This window comes from Rhinatrema bivittatum, chromosome 8, assembly GCF_901001135.1.
Source record: "Rhinatrema bivittatum chromosome 8, aRhiBiv1.1, whole genome shotgun sequence".
Classification (NCBI taxonomy): Eukaryota; Metazoa; Chordata; class Amphibia; order Gymnophiona; family Rhinatrematidae; genus Rhinatrema; species Rhinatrema bivittatum.
Window position 1 is genome coordinate 83,015,037 of NC_042622.1, and position 20,963 is coordinate 83,035,999.

Consider the following 20,963-nt stretch of genomic DNA (forward strand, 5'->3'; position numbering starts at 1 on the left):
CAGCAGGGTCTATATCATTCAGCGTCGGGCTGTCATGCATGCCTAAGTAGGATGCTAAAGAGGCAACATGGCGGCATCCTTGCTGCATGGGGAGTTGCGGCATCAAAGGGTGAGTATGGCCAGTCAAGGGGCCATTCCTTGGCCAGCCAAATGTTACACAGTGGTATACTTATGCTGGGTAGGGGTCTGCATCTTTCCCTATCTGAATGATTATTTGGTGACTGATTCCTCCTGGAATTTTGGTGACTGATTTTCCCCTGGAAAAAAATTTCAGATGCTACAGTCCCTGGGTTGCCTGATCAATGCCATCGAATCAACCTTCACTCCTATCCAGAAGATTCAGTTTGGGACCAAGTGTTCCTCCCAAGTGAAAGAACCTTAGTGCTACAGGGGCCGGTAAAGATCCTACTGCAGCGGGATAAAGCTCTAGCAAGGTTAGCCCTAGTCATCCTGGGTCACAGCAGCAGTTCATATTGTACTGTTCACTTGACTGTGTATGAGGCATACAATGAAGCCTTTGATGCCTATGGGATCAGCTATGGCAATCACTGACCTAGTGCATCAGGATATCAATCAAAAAGAAGTAAGTTCTTCAGCTGTGGTTGAAACCTTTATTTGTGGATGTTGGGTTCTCTGTGAGGATGCTGCCTCATCAGCTAACTTTTTCCACTAATGCCTCCACAAGGGAGTGGGAAGCTCATATAGGTTTAGCATGAACCCAAGGAACAAGGTTCTTAATAGTCATCTTCAGATCAACCTCTTGGAACTACATACCATCTGTTATGTTAAAATATTCTCTCATCTTCTAAGGGAAGGAGAATCTTGATTGAAACAGGTTGCCATGTTCTATGTAAATAAACAAAGGGGAACATGCTCCTTTGCCTATTTCAAGAAACTCAGAAGCTTGGCATGGGCTATCTACAAAAGAGCTAATCTACAAGCAATGTACCTTCCACAATCCCAAAACACTCTGGTGGTCTACCTCAGTCAAGTCCTACTTCTTCAAGAGTGGTCACTGGATCAGCAGGTGGCAGTCTGTTTGACTGTTGGTGTCAGCCCACAATAGTCTTATTATATATAAGCAGCAACAGAAAAAAAAAATCAAAGTTTTTTGTTTCATTCTTCCAAGTGAATTCAGTTCAGTTCCTGATGCTTTTCCACTAGGCTGGAATACAGATCTTCTATAAGCCTATCATCTGATCCTGTTAATTGTAAGGACATTCAAGAATGTTCTATGGGATCATGCAAATATGATTGATTCTCATTGCTCTGGCATGGACAAGACTAGCGTGGTTCCCCTATTTTCTCAGGTTTGAACAGTCTCCGATTTCACTAGGCACATCCCTGTCTCTCATTGGCATTTATGCCATCCAAATCTGCCTTCTCTAGCTATCACAGCATGGATGTTTGAACACATAGGGGTGGATTTTAAAAGGGTTACGCGCGTAACCCTTTAAAACCTGCTCCTGCGCGCACCGAGCCTATTTAGCATAGGCCCAGCAACGTGCACATGACCCAGGGCTTGAAAAAAGGGGCGGGGAGTGGGCGGGGCGGTCCGGGGGCAGGACTGAGGCCTCCGGCACAGCGACCATGCCGGGGGATCAGGCAGGCGTAAATAAAAAAAATAAAGGTAGGGGGGATTTAGGTAGGGCTAGGGGGCGGGATAGATATGGGAAGGTGGGGGGGAGGGAACGGAGAAAGCCATCGGGGCTCCCCTAGGGCTCGGTGTGCACCCCCTTGCATGCGTCGACCCTGGATTTTATAACATGCGCCCGCGCGTAATTCTTAAAATCCGGCCCATAGTAGTTTCTTCCCTGCTTCTTCTCAAAGAAGTGGAGGCTATCCTGATTTTAGCCAGGAAGCCTTTAATAAGGAATGCTTACAACTTCAAATGGAAGAGATTCTCAGCCTGGGGCCATTCTGGATCCCTGGACCTGTTCCCCTGTACCCCATGGGCTCTGCTTTGCTACTTGTTTTCCCTTTCATCATTAGGAATTAGCATGCCTTCAGTGAAAATACACACCTTAGTGCCATTGCAATATACCATCTTTAGGAGGAAGGTGCTCCAATTTCTACTCCTCTGTTAGTATTCAAATTTATGAAAGGACTGTGGCACTCTAAGCCTCTGGGACCTTAGCATTGTTTTAACCAAATTTGTAAAGCCTCCATTTGAGCCATTGGATTCGGTTCTTTTGAAGTTTCTCACATGAACGGTATTGTTTTTAGTGGCCATCATAACTGCTTGATGAGTCAGTGAACTACAAGCACTGGTGCACTACTCACTTTCTCTCTAATGGTTCTTTGCACTCACTTTGAGTTCCTTCCTAAGGTAGTGTCAGTTTTTCATATAAACCAAAAAATTGTACCTTCTACTTTCTTCCTAAGGCCATATGCTCATGAAGGAAAAAAGCCTTCCTTTGGACTGTAAGAGGGCCTTGGCCTACTATTTGAAAAGAACTCAGCCTCATTAAAGGACTTCTCAGTTATTTGTTGCCTATGACCCTAGTAGACTAGGAATGGCAGTTGCCAAAAAAACTTTGTCAAATTGGGCCCTTATGCATTAGCTGGTCTACAAATTATAGACTCCTCCAAGGTTCATCAAGTGAAAGCCATGGCAAACTCAGGGATGCACTTAAGGGCCGCTTCTATTGAAGACATCTGCAAAGCTGAGATTTGGTCATCTGCGCATACCGTCACATCCTACAATTCTCTGGGGTGTGAAGAGATGACAGTAATTTTGGATAAGCAGATTTGCACAACCTATTCACCTAGTAGTCCACTCTTCACTGGTAGGACTAGATTCTTATTCAGTAAGTACTCCACTGTACAATCTTCAGCTTGGAATTCCCCATGTGTCATGACTCTTCCATGCCTGCTTGTTGACACAGAAAATACATTTGCTTACCTGTAAACAGGGTTCTCTGTAGAAAGCAGGATGAATTAGCCATGCTTATTTTCCACCCATTTCCCTGGAGTGTCAACTATCTCGCTAAAGCATACTAAGCTCTGAAATGGGCTGAGGGGCTCATGGGGCTATGAGCACATGCAGGAATCACCCCACATGCTCAGTAAATACTTTACTGAGCTCAGAGAGATGAGTTCATTTGGTGCCATCAGATGACATCACCCCTGTGTCAAAGCTAATTCATCTTGCTGTCTATGGCAAACTCTGTTTACAGATAAGCAAACTTGCTATATCAGCCACACAAGTGGGGACTCCCAAGCAGAGGGTCGCATATGATTATTTTGTTGTTTTTACATATTGGTAGTAGATCATTGCAACTCATACATTTTATCCAAGGATGAAGGCTAGCATTCAACAAATTAAATAAGCTTTGAAGAACTCTGTCCACCACTGCTGCCTTGATGCAAAGCAGCCTCTAGGCAATAGTGAGCATTAAATGTATGGATAGAGGACCAAATAGCAGCTTTTCAGATATCTTCTAAGGAAGCAAAGTACAGATGAACTAAAGTAGCTGTATTCCTAACCTGATAAACTAAAGAAGTAACTGTAACCCTAAACTGATGGGTCTTTATTTTACTTTGAAGATGTCCCGTTTGATTGTAGTAGTAAGTGATACAATCAAAGATTCAAGTAGAAAAAATTCTCTCTTACTCAAAAATCCCATTTGATTGATTGATTGGATTAAAAGAGAGGAACAATTCTGAATTCATTCTCCAGAACTGTATCCTTTGTATTGCAGAACTTTACTGTTGCATTTGCAAGGATGATGGCTTGCTCACGTGTATGGACATGCAGTCTTGAAAAAAATGTTAGCAATACAATAAATAAATAAATAAATAAATAAATGCAATGGATTTATTCAAATGAAATTGAGAAACCGCTTTTGGGAGAAATTTAGGATTTTAAACTTTGCTGTGAAAGAGCTATATATAATGAGCCTAGTGCTTTTTAACTCACATTCTTTGGAGCATTAAGTAACTACAAACAAAATAAAACTTTCCAAGAAAGGAATTGTAGTTCTGCAGTTGCCAAGGGTTCAAACAATGGCATGGACTATATTATTATCCCAAGGAGCAGGTGGATCTTTTATTGGAGATTACAGATATGAGACCTTTCATAAATTTGACAACTGTAGGCTGGTACAAAATAAGGACACTTTCTGAATCATGGTATACCTCTATGGCATGTGAAGTCTGACTGAGTTAGTTTTCAAATCAGAGTTGAAAAGGTTAAGAAGATATTCAAGTAAAAGAGCAATAGGTCCCTTAAAAGGAGGTCTGCCTGAATTTGGAGCACCAGGTATAGCATATCTTTTCCATTTATAGTTGTAGGATTCTCTGTTAGTGTACTGTTTTAAGGCAAGAAGAATTTCCTTTCCTGTGACAGGCAATGACATTGATAAAATTAGTTGACTTTCAATATCCAAGCCACTGGAGCCAAAGATTAAAGGTTGGGATATAGTAGATTCCCATCCCACTGTATGATGAGGGATGGAATAGCTGCAGTATTATTGTTGAAGAGCTAGAAATTGGAGCCAGGGAACTAAGAACTGACGAGGCCAAGAAAGGGGTGATCAACATCATGTGTCCTTCCTTCTCAGTTTTTGAACAGTCTTTAAAATGAACAGCACTGGCAGAAATGTGTAGAGATTCCATCAAATTGAGAAAGCATCCACTGCCAATCTGCCTTTTGCTAGTCTGGAGCAATATGTGGGAACGTTGTAGAGGTCTGTTTATGAAAACGTTTCTGTGCTATGTGGTCATGTAGTGACCATTTATGTGGCTATCTAATTCTGCTTTCCCAGAAGATAGAGAGGTAGAAGAAAAATGCTTTAGGAAATTGCCTATTTACAAACTTCGGAGGCTTCTAGTCACAGTTTGTAAGAACCTGTTTCCCCTTGTGTGTTGATATAAAACAGTGTCACCTGCTTCTCTGGATCAACATAACCTTGTTCTTCACCTATGGAATGAACACCTTCAGATCACTGAAGACTGCTCTCAATTGTAGGTTGTTGATATGAAGGAGCTTCTCATCTAGTGACTACATTCCTTGAGAGGGTACATTTCTCAGATGAACACCCCAACCTTGATTGAAAACAGCTGTCTTCAGAATTTCTTGAAAGCAGGGTTGGTGGGAGAATTGACCTTGTAAAAGATTTACATCATCCAGTTACCATGTCAAAAGTTTTATGACAGGATTAAATATTCTCATGTCTTTGCAAAATGCAGGAATAAGTACGGTAGGTAGGTCCTAAGGTCTGAATTCCCTTCCAGATAAGAACTGAAACCTGCCTGAGTTCCTTCAGGAAAAAAGTAAAGGCGTGGCTGTTTGGCCAAGCATTTGGAAACTGAATACAGTTACAACAGATCCCTTTTATGAGCATTTTTTTGTGTTTTCAACATCTGATGTAAAAAGACAGGATTTTTTTAATGATCCATATTGCTGGGTATTTCATTAATTTTTTATGTACTCTGTCCAGTATCTTTAGGAGTGGGTAAGAAATGCTTTTAGAAAATAAATTAATTTGACAATGGCTGGAGATGTTGGTTCTATTGAGCCTGTCTCATGTGAAGACATCTGAAAGGGGAGACATAAACTGTTGCTTCCATGTGACTTGACTTCTTCATGCAAAAGGCGGCAGAGACCTGTTGATGAAGAAACTCTTTTCTTTGGACTGTGTTCAAATGAGCCTCTATGAAGCCAATTACATGAGATAGTTTCATGTTGGATTTTTGTAGCTTGATTAGAAATCCTAGAGTCTGAAGAATGCTAATTGCAAGAAGAATGGATGAATGAGCTTCTTGAAGAGATTGGCAGGAAATGAGCACTAGTTTTCTTTAAGTGAGCAGCAACAATGGCAAAGCATTTGGTGAAAATTCTGGGTGCTGTGAGGCCAAATGTGAGAACACCTATTCTTGGGGGAATTCTGCACAAAAAAATGAATAATTCTGCACACAATGGGGTAGATTTTAAAAGGAGCGCACGCGGCATACATGTATGCCCCATTTTATAACTTGCGCACACAAGTTATAAAATCAGGAGTCGGTGTGCGCAAGGAGGTACACAATCGTGCACCTTGCGTGCGCCGAGCCGCACTGCCTTCCCCTGTTCCCTTCCGCCTAACCTAACCTTCCCACCCCTTCCCCTAACCTTTCCCCCCCTAGCCCTACTCTAACCCCCTCCCAAAATTATCTTACTTTTTGTGCCTGCCTCCAGGCAGGCGTAAGTTGCGCGCGCCAACAACCTGCCGACACGCGATCCTCCGACACAGCGGCAATGGCCGCTATGTCGGAGGTCTCTGGCCCCACCCCTGCCCTGTCCCTTTAGTAAAGCCCCGGGGCTTTACACGCATCGCCAGACCTTTTGAAAATAGGCCCGGCGCGCGTAACCCTTTGAAAATCCGGCTCAATATTTACAAATTCTGCATTTTGTTAAAATAACAATGTAATTGTGTCTGAATAATTTAAAATGCAATGCAGAAGTCACTATTCAAAGATGCAGAATTTTAATTTTTTAAGCAGAATTCCCCCAAGCGTACTGTAAAAGTATGTTATAAAGCACAGCTCCTCCTCCCTAGACTTCAGATGTCCTAGCTCTCTCCTCCACCTATCTCTGGCAAGAGTATACTCTTCTCCTTACTTTCCCAGCTCTCTCTCCAACCCAGGCTCAACTCTATCCCATATCTTTCTCCTACTCACTAGGCTAAACCTCCAACTCTCCCTCACCCCTCATGAAACCCCTCCCCAAATCGCTCTACATCCCTAACCCCAGGCTCAATACTCACACCCCATCTCTCTTTCCTCCCCTTCTTTCACCACTCCAGACTCAATACCCACATCCCAGCTCTCTATCTCCCTCTCTCCTCCCATCTCAGGGTCAACAATCAACCCCCAGTTCTCTATCTCCCTCCCTTCTTCCAAAATCCCCATGCCTCTTCTACGCCCCTCCAGGCTCAATACACACCCCCAGCTCTCTATCCTCCTCTTTCTCTCCTTCCCCCACCCCCATAAGTGGGCTGCATGGCTTTAGGCTGAGGACCAGTTGCACCCTAAAAGAGCTGCCTACTTTCTTATTCTCACAGGAAGCATTTCAAGGTACTCCTTCTAGCTGCTTCTCTTCCTGTTCTTGCTGGCTCAGCAGCACTATCTCTTCCTCCTGAGTTCTCCTGCAGGTAAACCCTGCAAATTCTGCATTGTGCAGAATTCCCCCAGGTGTATACACTGTACTGTAGTGATCCTTTGCCATGGTAAAACACAGAAATTTCCTGTAAATCTTGTGAAATAAGATGTGAATGTAAACATCTTTAAGTTTAGGGAGCAAAGTCAGTTGTTCTCTAAAAAGGAAATAATGGTTCTTAGAATTTATCTTGAAATTTCTTTCTTTAGGTAGTTGTTGAGATTGTGTAGGTCTAATTGAGGTTGCCTTCTTTGGTATCAGAAATTTATTAAAATAAAACACCAAGTTTTTTTCTTGTAATAGGGAAGATTTTATGGCATTGGCTAATAAGAGGGATGACAGTTCTTATTGAAGAAGCATGAGCTTTTTGGTATCTAAACACTACTTCACTGGAAGATTATTTGGGGAGCAGCTTTGAAGTTCACTAGACATTCTTGATGTGTAATTTTTAAAACCCACCACTTTGCTATTAAAGACCATACTTATTTGAAATGCTGTAGCCTTCACTACTTCTCATTCATATTCACTGTGGATATCTTGAAAATCTGATTGCTTTGCAGAAATCGAGGAGGACCAGAGTTGCCTACCCCGTCTTAAAACATTTAGGACATCTTTTGAAGCCTAGTTTTGATCTTGACATCTTGAAAATCACTGAGGCAGTGTCAAACTCCACTTTGAAGGAAAAACATTTTGGCTAATGCAAAAAGAAAGAGAAATGGTATTATTTAATTATTTTGGGTGACTTGATAAAATAATGAATAAAAATTGAGGCAAAAAAGCAAAAAACCCTGACAATTGGTTGGAAAAAATAAAGAAAAAATGTGCATCTATTTACAAGAGTGGAAAGAAAAAGACTGGGGTGACTTACATGGCGGCGGTGTGGAAAGGTCTGCTCATGTTCAGAAAGACCACCTAGGTTTTTCTGAGCGAGCTTTCTGTCTCTGCATCATTGGATGACATTACTCACTTATGGGGTTGATGGTATCCTGCTAGTCCATAGAGAATGTGGGTTATTTGTCATGCTAACTTAAGATCAACCAAAATGTGAATACATGCTCTGTTCCTGTTAGGCCTGAGGGTTAATTCTCAGAGAAAGATCTACGCTCAGTATAGTACCATCTGATTGTCACGGAATGTCATTTTAAACTACAACATGGGATATGTACCCTGGTCCATGTTCATACATTTTCTAGATGCAAAATAAATAAGGTCCAAAAACATAGAAGGATTTGTAATGCAGAATTATTTCAAATTTACTTTTAACACTCGTTTAATTCGGCAACTCCATTGCTCATCCATCAAAAATATACAGTTCTCGACTGGGTCCCCCGTCACAGACATCGTGTTTTGCCAGAAGGCTGCGTCAGGAGGGACAGTAGACAGCATATATTTCAACAACTGCATTACAAGTCCTCCTGTTTTGGACCTTATTTATTTTGCATCTCCTTTGATGTGTGGATAATTATAATTTGGAGTACAATTTCTCCTGCTCCATTTTTTTGTTCATAAATTTTCTAGTTTAGTTCATTTCTTATACTTCCATATTTTTCTAAGCTAGACTTTATAATTTTTTAATATTTAAGTTTTCATGCATAAAAGGGTGCTGCTAAAATGAGGCATTACAGAGCATTAAGTAAGTAAACTGTTCTAGCTGTTGACCTTGAAGAATTCAAATGTTATTCAATCTAGAAAAATGTGATAAGTGAAAATGTATCAAGTGTGAGATTCTAAGAGCAGTCTTCACTCTCATGTAATGTGTGGAGAGAACATCATATGACATTTTAGCAGCAATAACCTGTGCCTTCTTGAGCAGCTCCACCACAGCCAAGCACACAAACAAGCCTTGGACATTTTCTGATGGTCTAGTTAGACTTTGTATCTGAATACTACTCAGAAAGAGAGCATGATTCACAACTGAGTGTAACGAGGCACCACAAAACTATAGGTGTAGACTTCAGCGTTTCTTCCTGCTTTTCAAACCAATTCAAAGACTGAACACGTGCGTGTTTCTACAAAATGGAAACTACATATAACAATATAGGGAGAACTTATGTAACCCTTAGTAAGGTGGACACAGGCAAGGCAACAAGGAAGCATGCAGGCTGAAAGAAAATTAAAAGAGCACAGTAAGAACAGTTTCTAACAAGTGTGTACTGAGAAAGCATGCACATGTCAACCAAAACTTAAAGCTTCCTAGATAGTAGGTGCACATGTGAGAGAGGACTGATGTTGCATACTTTCACTTACCTCTTATGACCAATACATACATTAGGTATAACTAACTAACTGCTGCCCTACATGTTTTTGTAGGCCTAGGGCCAAAACTGCAGGAAAATTTGTGCAAGAGTTTATATTGGAATAGAATAATTCTGATAACAAAAACCCACTGAGTTACATAAGCCCTGTGATATAGAAAACAGTTAACCTGTTCAATCACAATAAAGATCCCTGTTTTAAGTTTGACCTTGAGAATTAAAATGACCTGCTGTCTGATATGATTAGATTGATGAGCTGTAATGCTAGATCAGTGCCTGGAAATGAAGTGGAGAAGAGGGAGACTTCTGCATGCAAGTCAAGTCTAGCTTTCTATCATCTCTCCCCCAAAGAATCCCAGCACATAGGAGCTCCATGAAGATGCAACCTACGCTCAAAGAGATAAAGGCTCACTCAGCTCACCTCTGCCCCAGAAAGATCATACACACACACACCTCTAGCAAAAAGCTATTTAGTTTGTTTAATGTTTAAAACAGAAGTGAGAAAGTGAGAATGAAGGCATGTGCCAAGAATGGGAAGTAAGTTAATTTAGAGAGACACATAGCATGCCTGAAAAGACGGAGTAAGCAGCTGAATAATACTGAATCTGTTCTTCTGATCAGAGCAGCCTGTTTTCAGGGACTGTTTCTAATCAGACCAATTTAGTTTTTTTATTTTCCTCCTGTGAAAAGCTTGCCCCAACGTTCTTGCTCCTGCACAACACCTTTAGGAATCTAGAACATAAAAAGAAGAGAAAACAAAATATACATTTTAGAGAAATTGGAGAAAGAAGCAGCCATATCTTCCCCAACTGAAAGAGGATTTGAATCTGGCTGGGAGGAACCAACTTAAGCAAGAGCATTCCCTGGAGTTGCACCTGAGAGTGGGTCCTGCCCCAGCAGTATAGAGAACTTAGGCAGATGGATTGTGCAGACATGGCACAGTCACATGTATGTTATTTAAGACAGAAATTGCTCCTTTGGCCTTATGTTAAGATTTTAAACCACATATGTTCACAGGTCCATAGTTCCTGCATACTACTACAGGACAACACATTCATTTTCTCTTGTCCATTTTTTTTGCCAGTGAGCAAAAGGAATGATGGCTGGTTTAGGTCCCTCATACAGAATAGTTAACCATTTACACAATGCCTCAAAGGATGAAAAATAGTTTTATTAGAGGATGATAAGGCATAGCACATGGAGGTAGCAGAGGAGAGGATCTGAGGTAGTGATTTCCTTTCCAATAATGAAAGGAAGCAACATTCAGATTAGAGAAAAGTTATTTACAAAATGTGTTAAAACATAAGCAACCAAGTGGCAAAACAGCTGTTATTAATGGAATAAGGCCACATCTTAATAAATGACATTCAAAATGTTAGAACAAATGTATAAAACAAGAATTACAATTTCAAATAATTGGTTTTTTAGCTTTCAACTGACATGCAAATTGACTGTACCTAAAATACGTAGATTATTTAAGCATAGGATAAAAATGTAATTAAGTTTAGAATTAGGCTATCCATATTTCAGCAAGCATTATCACAATGGCATGACAGAGGAGGTGCCGTCTATCCTATTCCATCTCTCTCTCTTTGTCTTGTGAAAGGGGTTTGCAGTACACAGAGAACTCTAAAAAATGGTACTGTGAGTGATGCAGAAGACTATTCCCAGCATGTGCTGCCTCATAGCTCATCACTCACCAACAAAACCCCTTCACAGCCATCACCTAGCTGAGATAGTTTAGCAATCTGGTGAAATAAGCAGAGGTGATGGTTTAGCAAGGCAGAAAGAATGGAAAGAAATGAAAAGGATATTAAATATAAGTCATAGCACCTTTGGCATTTCTGTCCAAATAGACTTCAATATATGATGTTGGGACATAGCCTTCCTCATCCTCATTCCTCCTAATTCGCGTCCAGCCATCACCTTTATCTTCCTCTATCACATGGAACATTTCTCCTTCTGCTACTGAAATTGTTCCTTCATTATGACCTGACCAAACAGAAAACAGCAAATTAAAGGTTAAAGTACAGAACACACTAGATAGAACGATTGCTGACTACTTCCTTGACAAGAGTCACAAAATTAGTCTTTAGTTCTCAACTATGTCTCCTTTACCTGTCTTGCCCCCTCTTCTTTCCTCTCCCCTTCCCCTAGCCCAGTGATGGCGAACTCCAGTCCTCGAGTGCCACAAACAGGCCAGGTTTTCAAGATATCTACAATGAATATGCATGAGAAAGTTTTGCATGCACTTCCTCCATTGTATACAAATCTGTGTCATGCATATTCAGTGTACATATCCTGAAAACCTGGCCTGTTTGTGGCACTTGAAAACTGGAGTTCGCTATCACTGCCCTAGCCTCCGGAGGAAACTGGTCATCTTCTCTCTTCCTCCAAACTCACTACTAGTTCCTCTGACCCTGTGCTCATCCAATTCCTCAGCTCCATCTCCACTGCAGTCATTTCGTCCATCTGTCACATCCTAAATATATAACTCTCTACTGCTACTGTTCCTGCTGTTTTCAAACATGCTATAATCATACCACACCTTAAAAAAACTCACTGGATCCTACCTGTTCTGCCAACTATTGACCCATCTCTCTTTTGCCTCCAAACTACTAGAACATGCTGTTCACTGCTGCTGTCTTGACTTTCTTATATCTCAAGCCATTCTTGATCCACTCCAGTTTTGTTTTCATTCTTTACATTCAACTGAAACAGCCCTTGTCAGAAAATATTTTATTATTTTGTGCTTTATTGATAAATACCTATATTCTGTGTAATCAGTAATCAATAGGCCATAAGAGAAATGTAAGCATTAATACCCATATGCCTTTTCTTCTTTAAAAACTATAACAGTAGTCAAAGCCTCTGCTGGATACATTCCAGACTTCCCCCTTTACAGACTCTGAAAAACAGAGCTGTTTGAATTTTATGACTTTGGGCAGCTTCAACCATTTGATTCACAGGAAGAGCTTTGAAAAAAACTGAATCTTTATCTGTCTAGTTGAAAGGGGCCCCCTTTCACTTTAATTAAAATGCACATGAAGCTTCCTAGGATAGAGGGGAGTGCATGGTCTCTTGTCTCTTAACTGTTAGAAGAAAGAAAAAGACTGAAAGAGTATTTTTCGCCTGGCACACCTTGGCATTGAATAAAAGACTGGAAAATGGGCAACGCTTTAATCGGGTAGGAAAAACTCCTATATTTTTATTTTCCATATCTTGATATTAATTAAATTGTTTGAACCTCATCAAGGTTTTCAAACTAATTTCTTCAAAGGCTAAAGATAGACGTATTGACAGAAATAATACAGTTGCTTTAGATCAGAGGATTTTAGGGTATAAAATGGGAAGCAGACAAAGAAAGAAAGAACTGGGACTTTGGTTTTTTCCTTACATGTGGAGAGAGAGAGACAAAGAGCAGGACTGCTTCAGATATCTGGTAAAGATATTATCTTATATTCAAGCATATGACAACCTGTTAATTGCTATTGTTTCTAGATTGGCATATGTATTAGAAATGCATTAATTAATTAAAAGATAATGTCACTAGTCAATATTTATCTAATTTTAATTTTTCCTGTCACCCTATTAATGGTTTTCATATTGATTGTAGGGTATAGTCTGATAAAATTAAGGTTTGAACATAGAAATGTTTCTTAGAATCATTTAGAGATTTTAATATTGATATCTTTCTTTATCTGAAATAAAGAAAATATTTTTACTACAAATTGTCTGGTTTTATTCTAAGTGCATGCTGTGCTGCATTAATTATTGGTCAATAAAGTTCTGGAGTAAAAAAGAAAACACATCTCTGAAATTAAATAATAAACTTTTTGTCTATAAGGCAAGAAGGGTAGAAGGGAGGATTTAAGTATAGGGTTTTCATCCAAGCAGGATCCCCTGGTAATAACTTTTAATTCTGCTAGTGATGAACCCCAAAACTTCTAATCAAACCTTTTCACACCCTTGCCAAAGTTTCCAATGACCTCTTTATGGCTAAAGCCAGGGATCTTTGACCTGTTTGCTGCTTTTGACACTGTTGATCACTACCTACTCCTTGATCTGTCCTTAGTTGGATTTCGGGGGTCTGTCCTGTCTTGGTTCTCTTTTTACCTCTCTCATTGCATTTTTACTGTTTTCTCTGGTGGCTCCTCCTCTATTACCATTCCACTATCAATTGGTATGCCTCAGGGTTGTGTCCTGGGCCCTTTTCTCTTCTCACTATATACTAATTCCCTTGGTGCTCTGATTTCCTCTCATGGCTTTCAATACCATTTTATGCTGATGACTCCCAGATCTACCTTTCTACACCAGAACTTACACCATAAATCCAGTCCTGGATCTCGGTCTGCTTGTCTGACATTACTGCCTGGATGTCCTGCTACCCCCTTAAACTCAAAATGGCCAAAACGGAACTCTTTATCTTCACCCCCCCTAAGGCCACCTCCCCATTTCCTCCTTTCTCTGTTTCTGTGGACAACAGTCATCATCCTGGTTCCATCAGCCTGTAACATAGGAGTCCTCTTCGACTCCTCTCTCTCCTTCTCTATGCATATCTAAAACTCTGCTAAAATGTGCCGTTTCTTTCTTTATAACATTACCAAAATCCATCCTTTCCTTTCTGAACACACTACCAGAACTCTTATCCACTTTCTCATCTCCTCCCGCTTAGACTATTGCAACCTGCTCCTCACAGGTCTCCTGGTAAGCCATCTCTCTCCACTGCAATTTGTCCTAAATTCAGCTGCATGACTTATTTTTTTGCCAGAGTTGCTATGCTTACGTAACCCCTCTTCTGAAATCACTGCATTGGCTCCCTATCCAATCAGCATACAGTTCAAGCTCCTCTTTCTCACCCACAAATGCCTTCACTACCTCTCCTATCTTAAGTCTCTCTACACCCCTCCTCATACACTCCACTCATCGGACAAGACATTCCTATCTGTACCTTTCTCTACCACCAATTCTAGACTCCGTGCTTTTCATTTGGCTGCGCCGTGTGCTTGGAACATAAGAACATAAGAAATTGCCATGCTGGGTCAGACCAAGGGTCCATCAAGCCCAGCATCCTGTTTCCAACAGAGGCCAAATCAGGCCACAAGAACCTGGCAATTACCCAAACGCTAAGAAGATTCCATGCTACTGATGCAATTAATAGGAGTGGCTATTCCCTAAGGGGCAGATTTTGAAAGGGGTAGGCACATAAGATACACGCGTACCCCCCGAAAACCTGCCCCAAGCTCCCCCTGTGCGCGCCGAGCCCATGTTGCATAGGCTGCTGGCCCGTGCAAAGCCCCAGGACGCGTGCAAGTCCCGGGGCTTTCCTGGGGGCATGGCAGGGGGCGTGTCATGGCCGGCCCGTCATCGGGGGCGTGTCGGGTGCGTGTTGCGGCCGGCGCGGCATCGGGGTCGTTCCGTGGGCGTAGCCGCGGCCTCCGGACCGGACCATGGCGCGCCGGCAGCCGGCCCGGTGCGCACAAGTTACGCCTGCCTTGGGCAGGCATAACTTTCGCGAGAAAGGTAGGGGGGGAATTAGTTAGGGCCGGGGGGCGGGTTAGTTAGGGGAAGGGAGGGGAAGGTGCGGGGGGTGGAATAGTCTTCCTGAACTGGTGCGTCATGCTCCCTCTCTCTTGTTGTGTTTAAATCCCATCTAAAGACCCACCTCTTTGAAATCTTATGCCTGATTGTCTGCATTTAGTCTTGTTAGCTAGTTTTCTTTTTAACCATTGTCTTGCTTTATGAAATACCCCAAGTCTCTTGTCCTTTATGTTGTCTTATTATATTGTAAGCTCTATTGAGCATGGCTGTCTTTTTGTTTGTTTGTACAGCTCTGCATTTGTCATGTAGCACTTCAGAAATGTTAAGTAGTAGTAGTATGTACAGGAAATACAATGGAATAGAAAATTGCAATGCAACACGCATAAGGAGCAAAGGGGAAAACAATTAACACTGCAATAAGAATTTGCTGTACCAAATAATTCTGGCAGTACAGGTATCCAAGAGAGGAGGACATGGGACATGTTCTTGCTGCCTGTAAGAATATTCAGTCACTCTAGCAAACAGTGGCATGTGGTCAGGGCATTTAAGGGATTCAATGAATACCCAGCCCATAGGCGTCGTTACAGGGTGGCAAGTGCCACCCCAAATTTCTACATCGGATCGAGCAAGGATAAATCAAACCCCTGCTTGATCTGATCAATGTCACCACACCTCGCTATACACCCCCCACCCCCAATGGGCAGCAGGCCATCGCATTTATTCAAACGTCATCTCCTGCTGCCGTGGAACCAGTCTCGCAGCTCTTACTGTGAGACCAGCCCTGTGGCAGCAGAAGATAAAAACATGCCACACTGGGTCAGACCAAGGGTCCATCAAGCCCAGCATCCTGTCTCCAACATGTTGTGTCCGTTGGTTCCCGACGCCCTCTCTCCGCCCTCCTTACCTCTTTGGCGCCTCCCTCTTCGCCGTGGGAAGATTGGCTGCCGCGGCGTTGTTCTGCCAAAGTCCTCCGGTGTCCCCAGACTGGCTAGACACTGCAAACCGCCATTGTTCCTGGAGGACTAGGGGCGCGCGCTCGGTGCGGCCCCGACTGAAGTACCGGCGATGGCGCAAACCTCGGGGGTGTCCCCCGAAGATGACGTCACCCGCGATGGATATATAAGGTGTTGGAATTTGCTAACACATCGAGTTAGCAAGGGTTATACTACCTAAGCTACTCTGCCTCCTCGGACTTACTAGGGGTACCCGCTCCTCGGGGGCCCTCGTTCCCAGACTTACTCTGTACTCTCTTCTGCCTGGAAGTCTTCACTGCCAACTACATCAGTGAGTTACCATCGCTCTCTCAGAGCTTTCCCTGGAACCAGGTACTCGCTCCTCGAGGGCCTATACGTTCCAGCTCCTGGGCTTCTATGAGACTTTGTGTGAGTGTTACCATCTGGTTCAGTTCATGAACTCTGCATACCCTGCCTACTCACTATATTTCAGTTTCTCTACAGCTCAGACTCCAGGGATCGCTGTTACAGTATCTGAGGGATTACAGCCCAGCTGGGCATTCCAGCTCACTACTGCCACCTCTGGTGGTTCAGTAAACTGTCTAATAAAATAACTAGTGTGTGTCTTTCTCCATACTCTGAGCCTGACCGGTGGTCCCTCTCAGGATCTTCCCCCCAGGGGGCGTGGTCACCTGCCACCGGTCCAAGGATCCACCCACTACTCTCCTAAATAACATCAGATTGCTAACTCCTTGCAACAGATTAATAACAGATTGCTAACTCCCTGCAACAAACAATAACACAACAGTGGCCAATCCAGGTCATAAGAACCTGGCAAGTACCCAAAAACTAAGTCTATCCCATGTTACTGTTGCTAGTAATAGCAATGACTATTAGCTAATTAATAGCTGGTAATGGACTTCTCCTCCAAGAACTTATCCAATCCTTTTTTAAACCCAGCTACACTACCTGCACTAACCACATCCCCTGGCAACAAATTCCAAAGTTTAATTGTGCGTTGAGTGAAAAAGAACTTTCTCCGATTAGTTTTAAATGTGCCACATGCTAACTTAATGGAATGCCCCTTAGTCCTTCTATTATCCGAAAGTGTAAATAACCAATTCGCATCTACTCGTTCAAGACCTCTCTTGATTTTAAACACCTCTATCATATCCTCCCTCAGCCATCTCTTCTCCAAGCTGAAAAGTCCTAACCTCTTTAGTCTTTCCTCATAGGGGAGCTGTTTCATCCCCTTTATCATTTTGGTCGCCCTTCTCTGTACCTTCTCCATCACAACTATATCTTTTTTGAGATGCAGCGACCAGAACTGTACACAGTATTCAAGGTGCGGTCTCAACATGGAGCGATACAGAGGCATTATAACATTTTCCATTTTATTCACCATTCCCTTTCTAATAATTCCCAACATTCTGTTTGCTTTTTTGACTGCCGCAGCACACTGAACCAACAATTTCAATGTGTTATCCACTATGACGCCTAGATCTCTGTCTTGGGTGGTAGCTCCTAATATGGAATCTAACATTGTGTAACTATAGCATGGGTTATTTTTCCCTATATGCATCACCTTGCACTTATCTACATTAAATTTCATCTGCCATTTGGATGCCCAATTTTCCAGTTTCACAAGGTTTTCCTGCAATTTATCACAATCTGCTTGTGATTTAACTACTCTGAATAATTTTGTATCATCTGCAAATTTGATTACCTCACTCGTAATTCTTTCCAGATCAGATCCCTGAGGCACTCCACTGCCCACTCCTTTCCACTGAGAAAATTGTCCATTTAATCCTACTCTCTGTTTCCTGTCTTTTAGCCAGTTTGTAATCCACATAAGAACATCACCACTTATCCCATGACTTTTTACTTTTCCTTGAAGCCTCTCAAGAGGAACTTTGACAAATGCCTTCTGAAAATCCATCTACACTACATCTACTGTTTCACTTTTGTCTACATGTTTATTTGTTTATTAACTCCTTCAAAAAAGTGAAGCAGATTTGTGAGGCAAGACTTGCTTTGGGTAAAGCCATGCTGACTTTGTTCCATTAAACCATGTCTTTCTATATGTTCTGTGATTTTGATATTTAGAACACTTTCCACTTTTTTTCCTGGCACTGAAGTCAGGCTCACTGGTCTGTAGTTTCCCGGATCACCCCTGGAGCCCTTTTTAAATATTGGGGTTACATTAGCCACCCTCCAGTCTTCAGGTACAATGGATGATAGGTTAGAAATTTTTACTAATAGGTCTGAAATTTCATTTTTGAGTTCCTTTAGAACCCTGGGGTTTATACCATCTGGTCCAGGTGATTTACTACTCTTCAGTTTGTCAGTTAGGCCTACCACATCTTCTAGGTTCACCATGATTTGGTTCACGCCACCCATGAAAATCTTCTCCAGAATGGGTATTTCCCCAACACCCTCTTTAGTAAACACCGAAGTAAAGAAATTGTTTAAGCTTATTGTAAAATTTTCTTTGCTTCGTTTTTGGGGCATAGTGGATTACCATGCCTCATACGAAACGTAAAGGAAGGGTCAGAGAGGATGCCTCCACCCCCTCGAGACCCCCGCTTATTGAAACTACGATAGCGGGCTTCTACCCACAAGCAGGAAATCTAACCCCGGAGAATCCTGCGAGAGTGCTAGGTGAGGAGCAAGCACCAACGCTCATGGGAGAAGTCTCACTCAGTCCCGGGGCTCCAACTATCCCTCAACCACCAAATGCCGTAGAAAGCACTGACTCAGGCCGATCTCAAGCAATGGTGTTGCTTGAGGTGAGCCCGATCGGGGAGAGAGCAGTGGAAGAATCTTCGGTGTTGAAAACAGCGCAAGGACTGTTAACTTCCTCGCCTTCGGTGGAAGGTGAAATCGAGGAAAGTCGATTCCGCAGCGGTGAAGAAATGGCCACTGCAGGGAGGAAGACTGCACAGCTCCGGAGGACCCAGGACTCCCAGGAAATAACTCTATCCCAGTCGGTAATTACATTATCTCATTTAATACCTGAGAAACCAAAGACTGTTGCGATGGAGAAGGTACAGAGAAGGGCAACTAAAATGATAAAGGGAATGGAACAGCTCCCCTATGAGGAAAGGCTGAAGAGGTTATGGCTGTTCAGCTTGGAGAAGAGACTGCTGAGGGGGGATATGATAGACGTCTTTAAGATCATGAGAGGTCTTGAACGAGTAGATGTGAAATGGTTATTTACACTTTCGAATAATAGAAGGACTAGGGGGCATTCTATGAAGTTAGCATGGTATCAAGGGACTGACGTAGGTCTGGATGAGGCAGGGATCCAAAGACCTGGGTGCCAATAGGAACAGGTCGCCCAAGTAATAGAGGCCAAAGCCGAAGGCCAAGTCCAAGTAGATACCAAAGGCGTAGTCAAGGCAAGCTGGGGTCAGGGCAGGCGGCTGAGCAAGACAAGATACTGAGACAGAGCAGAGCAAGGGTCAAAGCCAGAGAGTCAGTCCAGAATATAGTCCAACGTAGCAAGGGTCAAAGCCAGAGAATCAATCCTGAGCGTGGCCCAGTGTAGCAAGGGTCAAAGCCAGAGAATCAGTCCAGAACGTAGTCCATCACAGCAAGGGTCAAAGCCAGAGAGTCAGTCCAGAACGTAGTCCAACGTAGCTAGGGTCAAAGCCAGAGAATCAATCCTGAGAATGGTCCAACGTAGCAAAGGTCAAAGCCAGAGAATCAGTCCTGAGTGTAGTCCAACGTAACAAGGGTCAAAGCCAGAGAATAAGTCCTGAACGTAGTCCAACGTGGCAAGAGTCAAAGCCAGAGAATCAATCCTGATAATGGTCCAACATAGCAAGGGTCAAAGCCAGAGAGTCAGTCCAACGAGACAAGGAAGGGACCAAGGTACGGATCAGGATCAGGAACCGGGAATGAAGCCAGGATCAGGAACCAGGAACGATGGGCAACGAGCACACGAACAAACGTGGAGACCTGTTGCCAAGGCAAGGAACTAGTGGCGGGACCCCGGCCTTATATATCAGGGCCCGATGATGTCATTCCAGGGCTGCAGGCTAGTTTCCCGCTGTGGCCCCTTTAAAAGAACAAGAGGCGCCTATGCGCATGCCTAAGCCAAAGCCCACAGGAGGCCGGGCGACGGCGTCTCCCTGCGGCCCACGTGGGGAGACCCGCCGGGAGTTGAGGAGGTCCTTGGAGGAGTCAGGAACAGCCAAGGAGGCAGTAGGTGCTCGGGGGCATAGGCAGCTGCCCAGGAGCAGAGCTGCAAGGGTGACTGGGCCCAGTCTCGGGCCTTCCGCGGACGGGGCACGCAACACAGACCTACAGAACAATATGCCTTCCCTGCCTTATGTAACAAATTGAAGGGGGGGGGGGTGCTATCAGCTTCTGTATAGTATTGTGTTTGTGGCATTGTGGACCCTTGGTCGCTGTGGAGATGACTCTGCCCATGGGGAGGGGCCCCGTGGGGAACCACAGCGATAGGCTTAACTCAGATAGCAGACACGGAATGAATGGAAGGCTTTATTGTACTGCTGTAGATAGATGGTACGAAGCAGGAAGGTAAGGCACTGAGGTCCGCGAGGTGCCAATACGTTCAACAGTCTCAGATGTAGAATCTCACCCAGATGTTCAAGAGAGGTGCAGACCCGCGGTGCAGGCAACGCCGAGCCTGGTGGGTGTAGTTGGAGCACCGGATCGTAAAGGTACTCACAGGAGTGTAGGCGTCTTCCTGGTACTGAGATGGTGAGACCGAATGTCCGTGGTACAGGATACATAGACTGGTAGGCCCTCGAGGAGCAGAGTACCTGATAGTCTGGAGATGCTGAAAAGGAGAGAGAGACCCCCGAGGAGCAGTTGTCTCGGTTAGTAGAGACCCCAAAGGGTGATGGAAGCGAGAGACCCCTGAGGAGCAGGTGTTTTGAGCTTCTGAAGGAGCGAGGCTCTTGGAGTATAGAGCGGCGATTAAGCGTGCAGCTTAGAGCGGTCAGAGTAGCTTAACCGAAGTCCTTGCTAACTCAAAGGTGGTAGCAAAGCAGCGAATTTAAATACCCGGAGGTATATAGTGGGGACGCCCCCGAGGTTCCC

At 43.3% G+C, this 20,963-nt stretch overlaps 2 protein-coding genes across 16 annotated transcripts in view; one reads left to right on the forward strand and one right to left on the reverse strand.

Annotated features, from left to right (window-relative positions):
- The window catches only part of USP20 (ubiquitin specific peptidase 20), a 211,290-nt gene extending 201,513 nt beyond the window's left edge, over positions 1-9,777 (forward strand). Inside the window, exon 25 of one of the 2 annotated variants that reach the window (XM_029614271.1) lies at positions 7,702-9,777. The gene's annotated coding sequence lies outside the window, so the exon portion shown is untranslated. Of the gene's footprint in view, positions 1-4,883; positions 6,121-7,701 lie in introns of those variants that run through there. The other variant, XM_029614270.1, reaches the window with a different exon arrangement.
- Positions 9,778-9,852: 75 nt separating this feature from the next.
- The window catches only part of FNBP1 (formin binding protein 1), a 547,949-nt gene continuing 536,838 nt past the window's right edge, over positions 9,853-20,963 (reverse strand). For 13 of the 14 annotated variants that reach the window (XM_029614291.1, XM_029614288.1, XM_029614282.1 and 10 more), the window contains one exon: positions 10,549-11,388. In XM_029614291.1, coding sequence (XP_029470151.1) covers positions 11,210-11,388 — 179 coding nt within the window. In that variant the 3' untranslated portion in view covers positions 10,549-11,209. Of the gene's footprint in view, positions 10,129-10,548; positions 11,389-20,963 lie in introns of those variants that run through there. The other variant, XM_029614281.1, reaches the window with a different exon arrangement.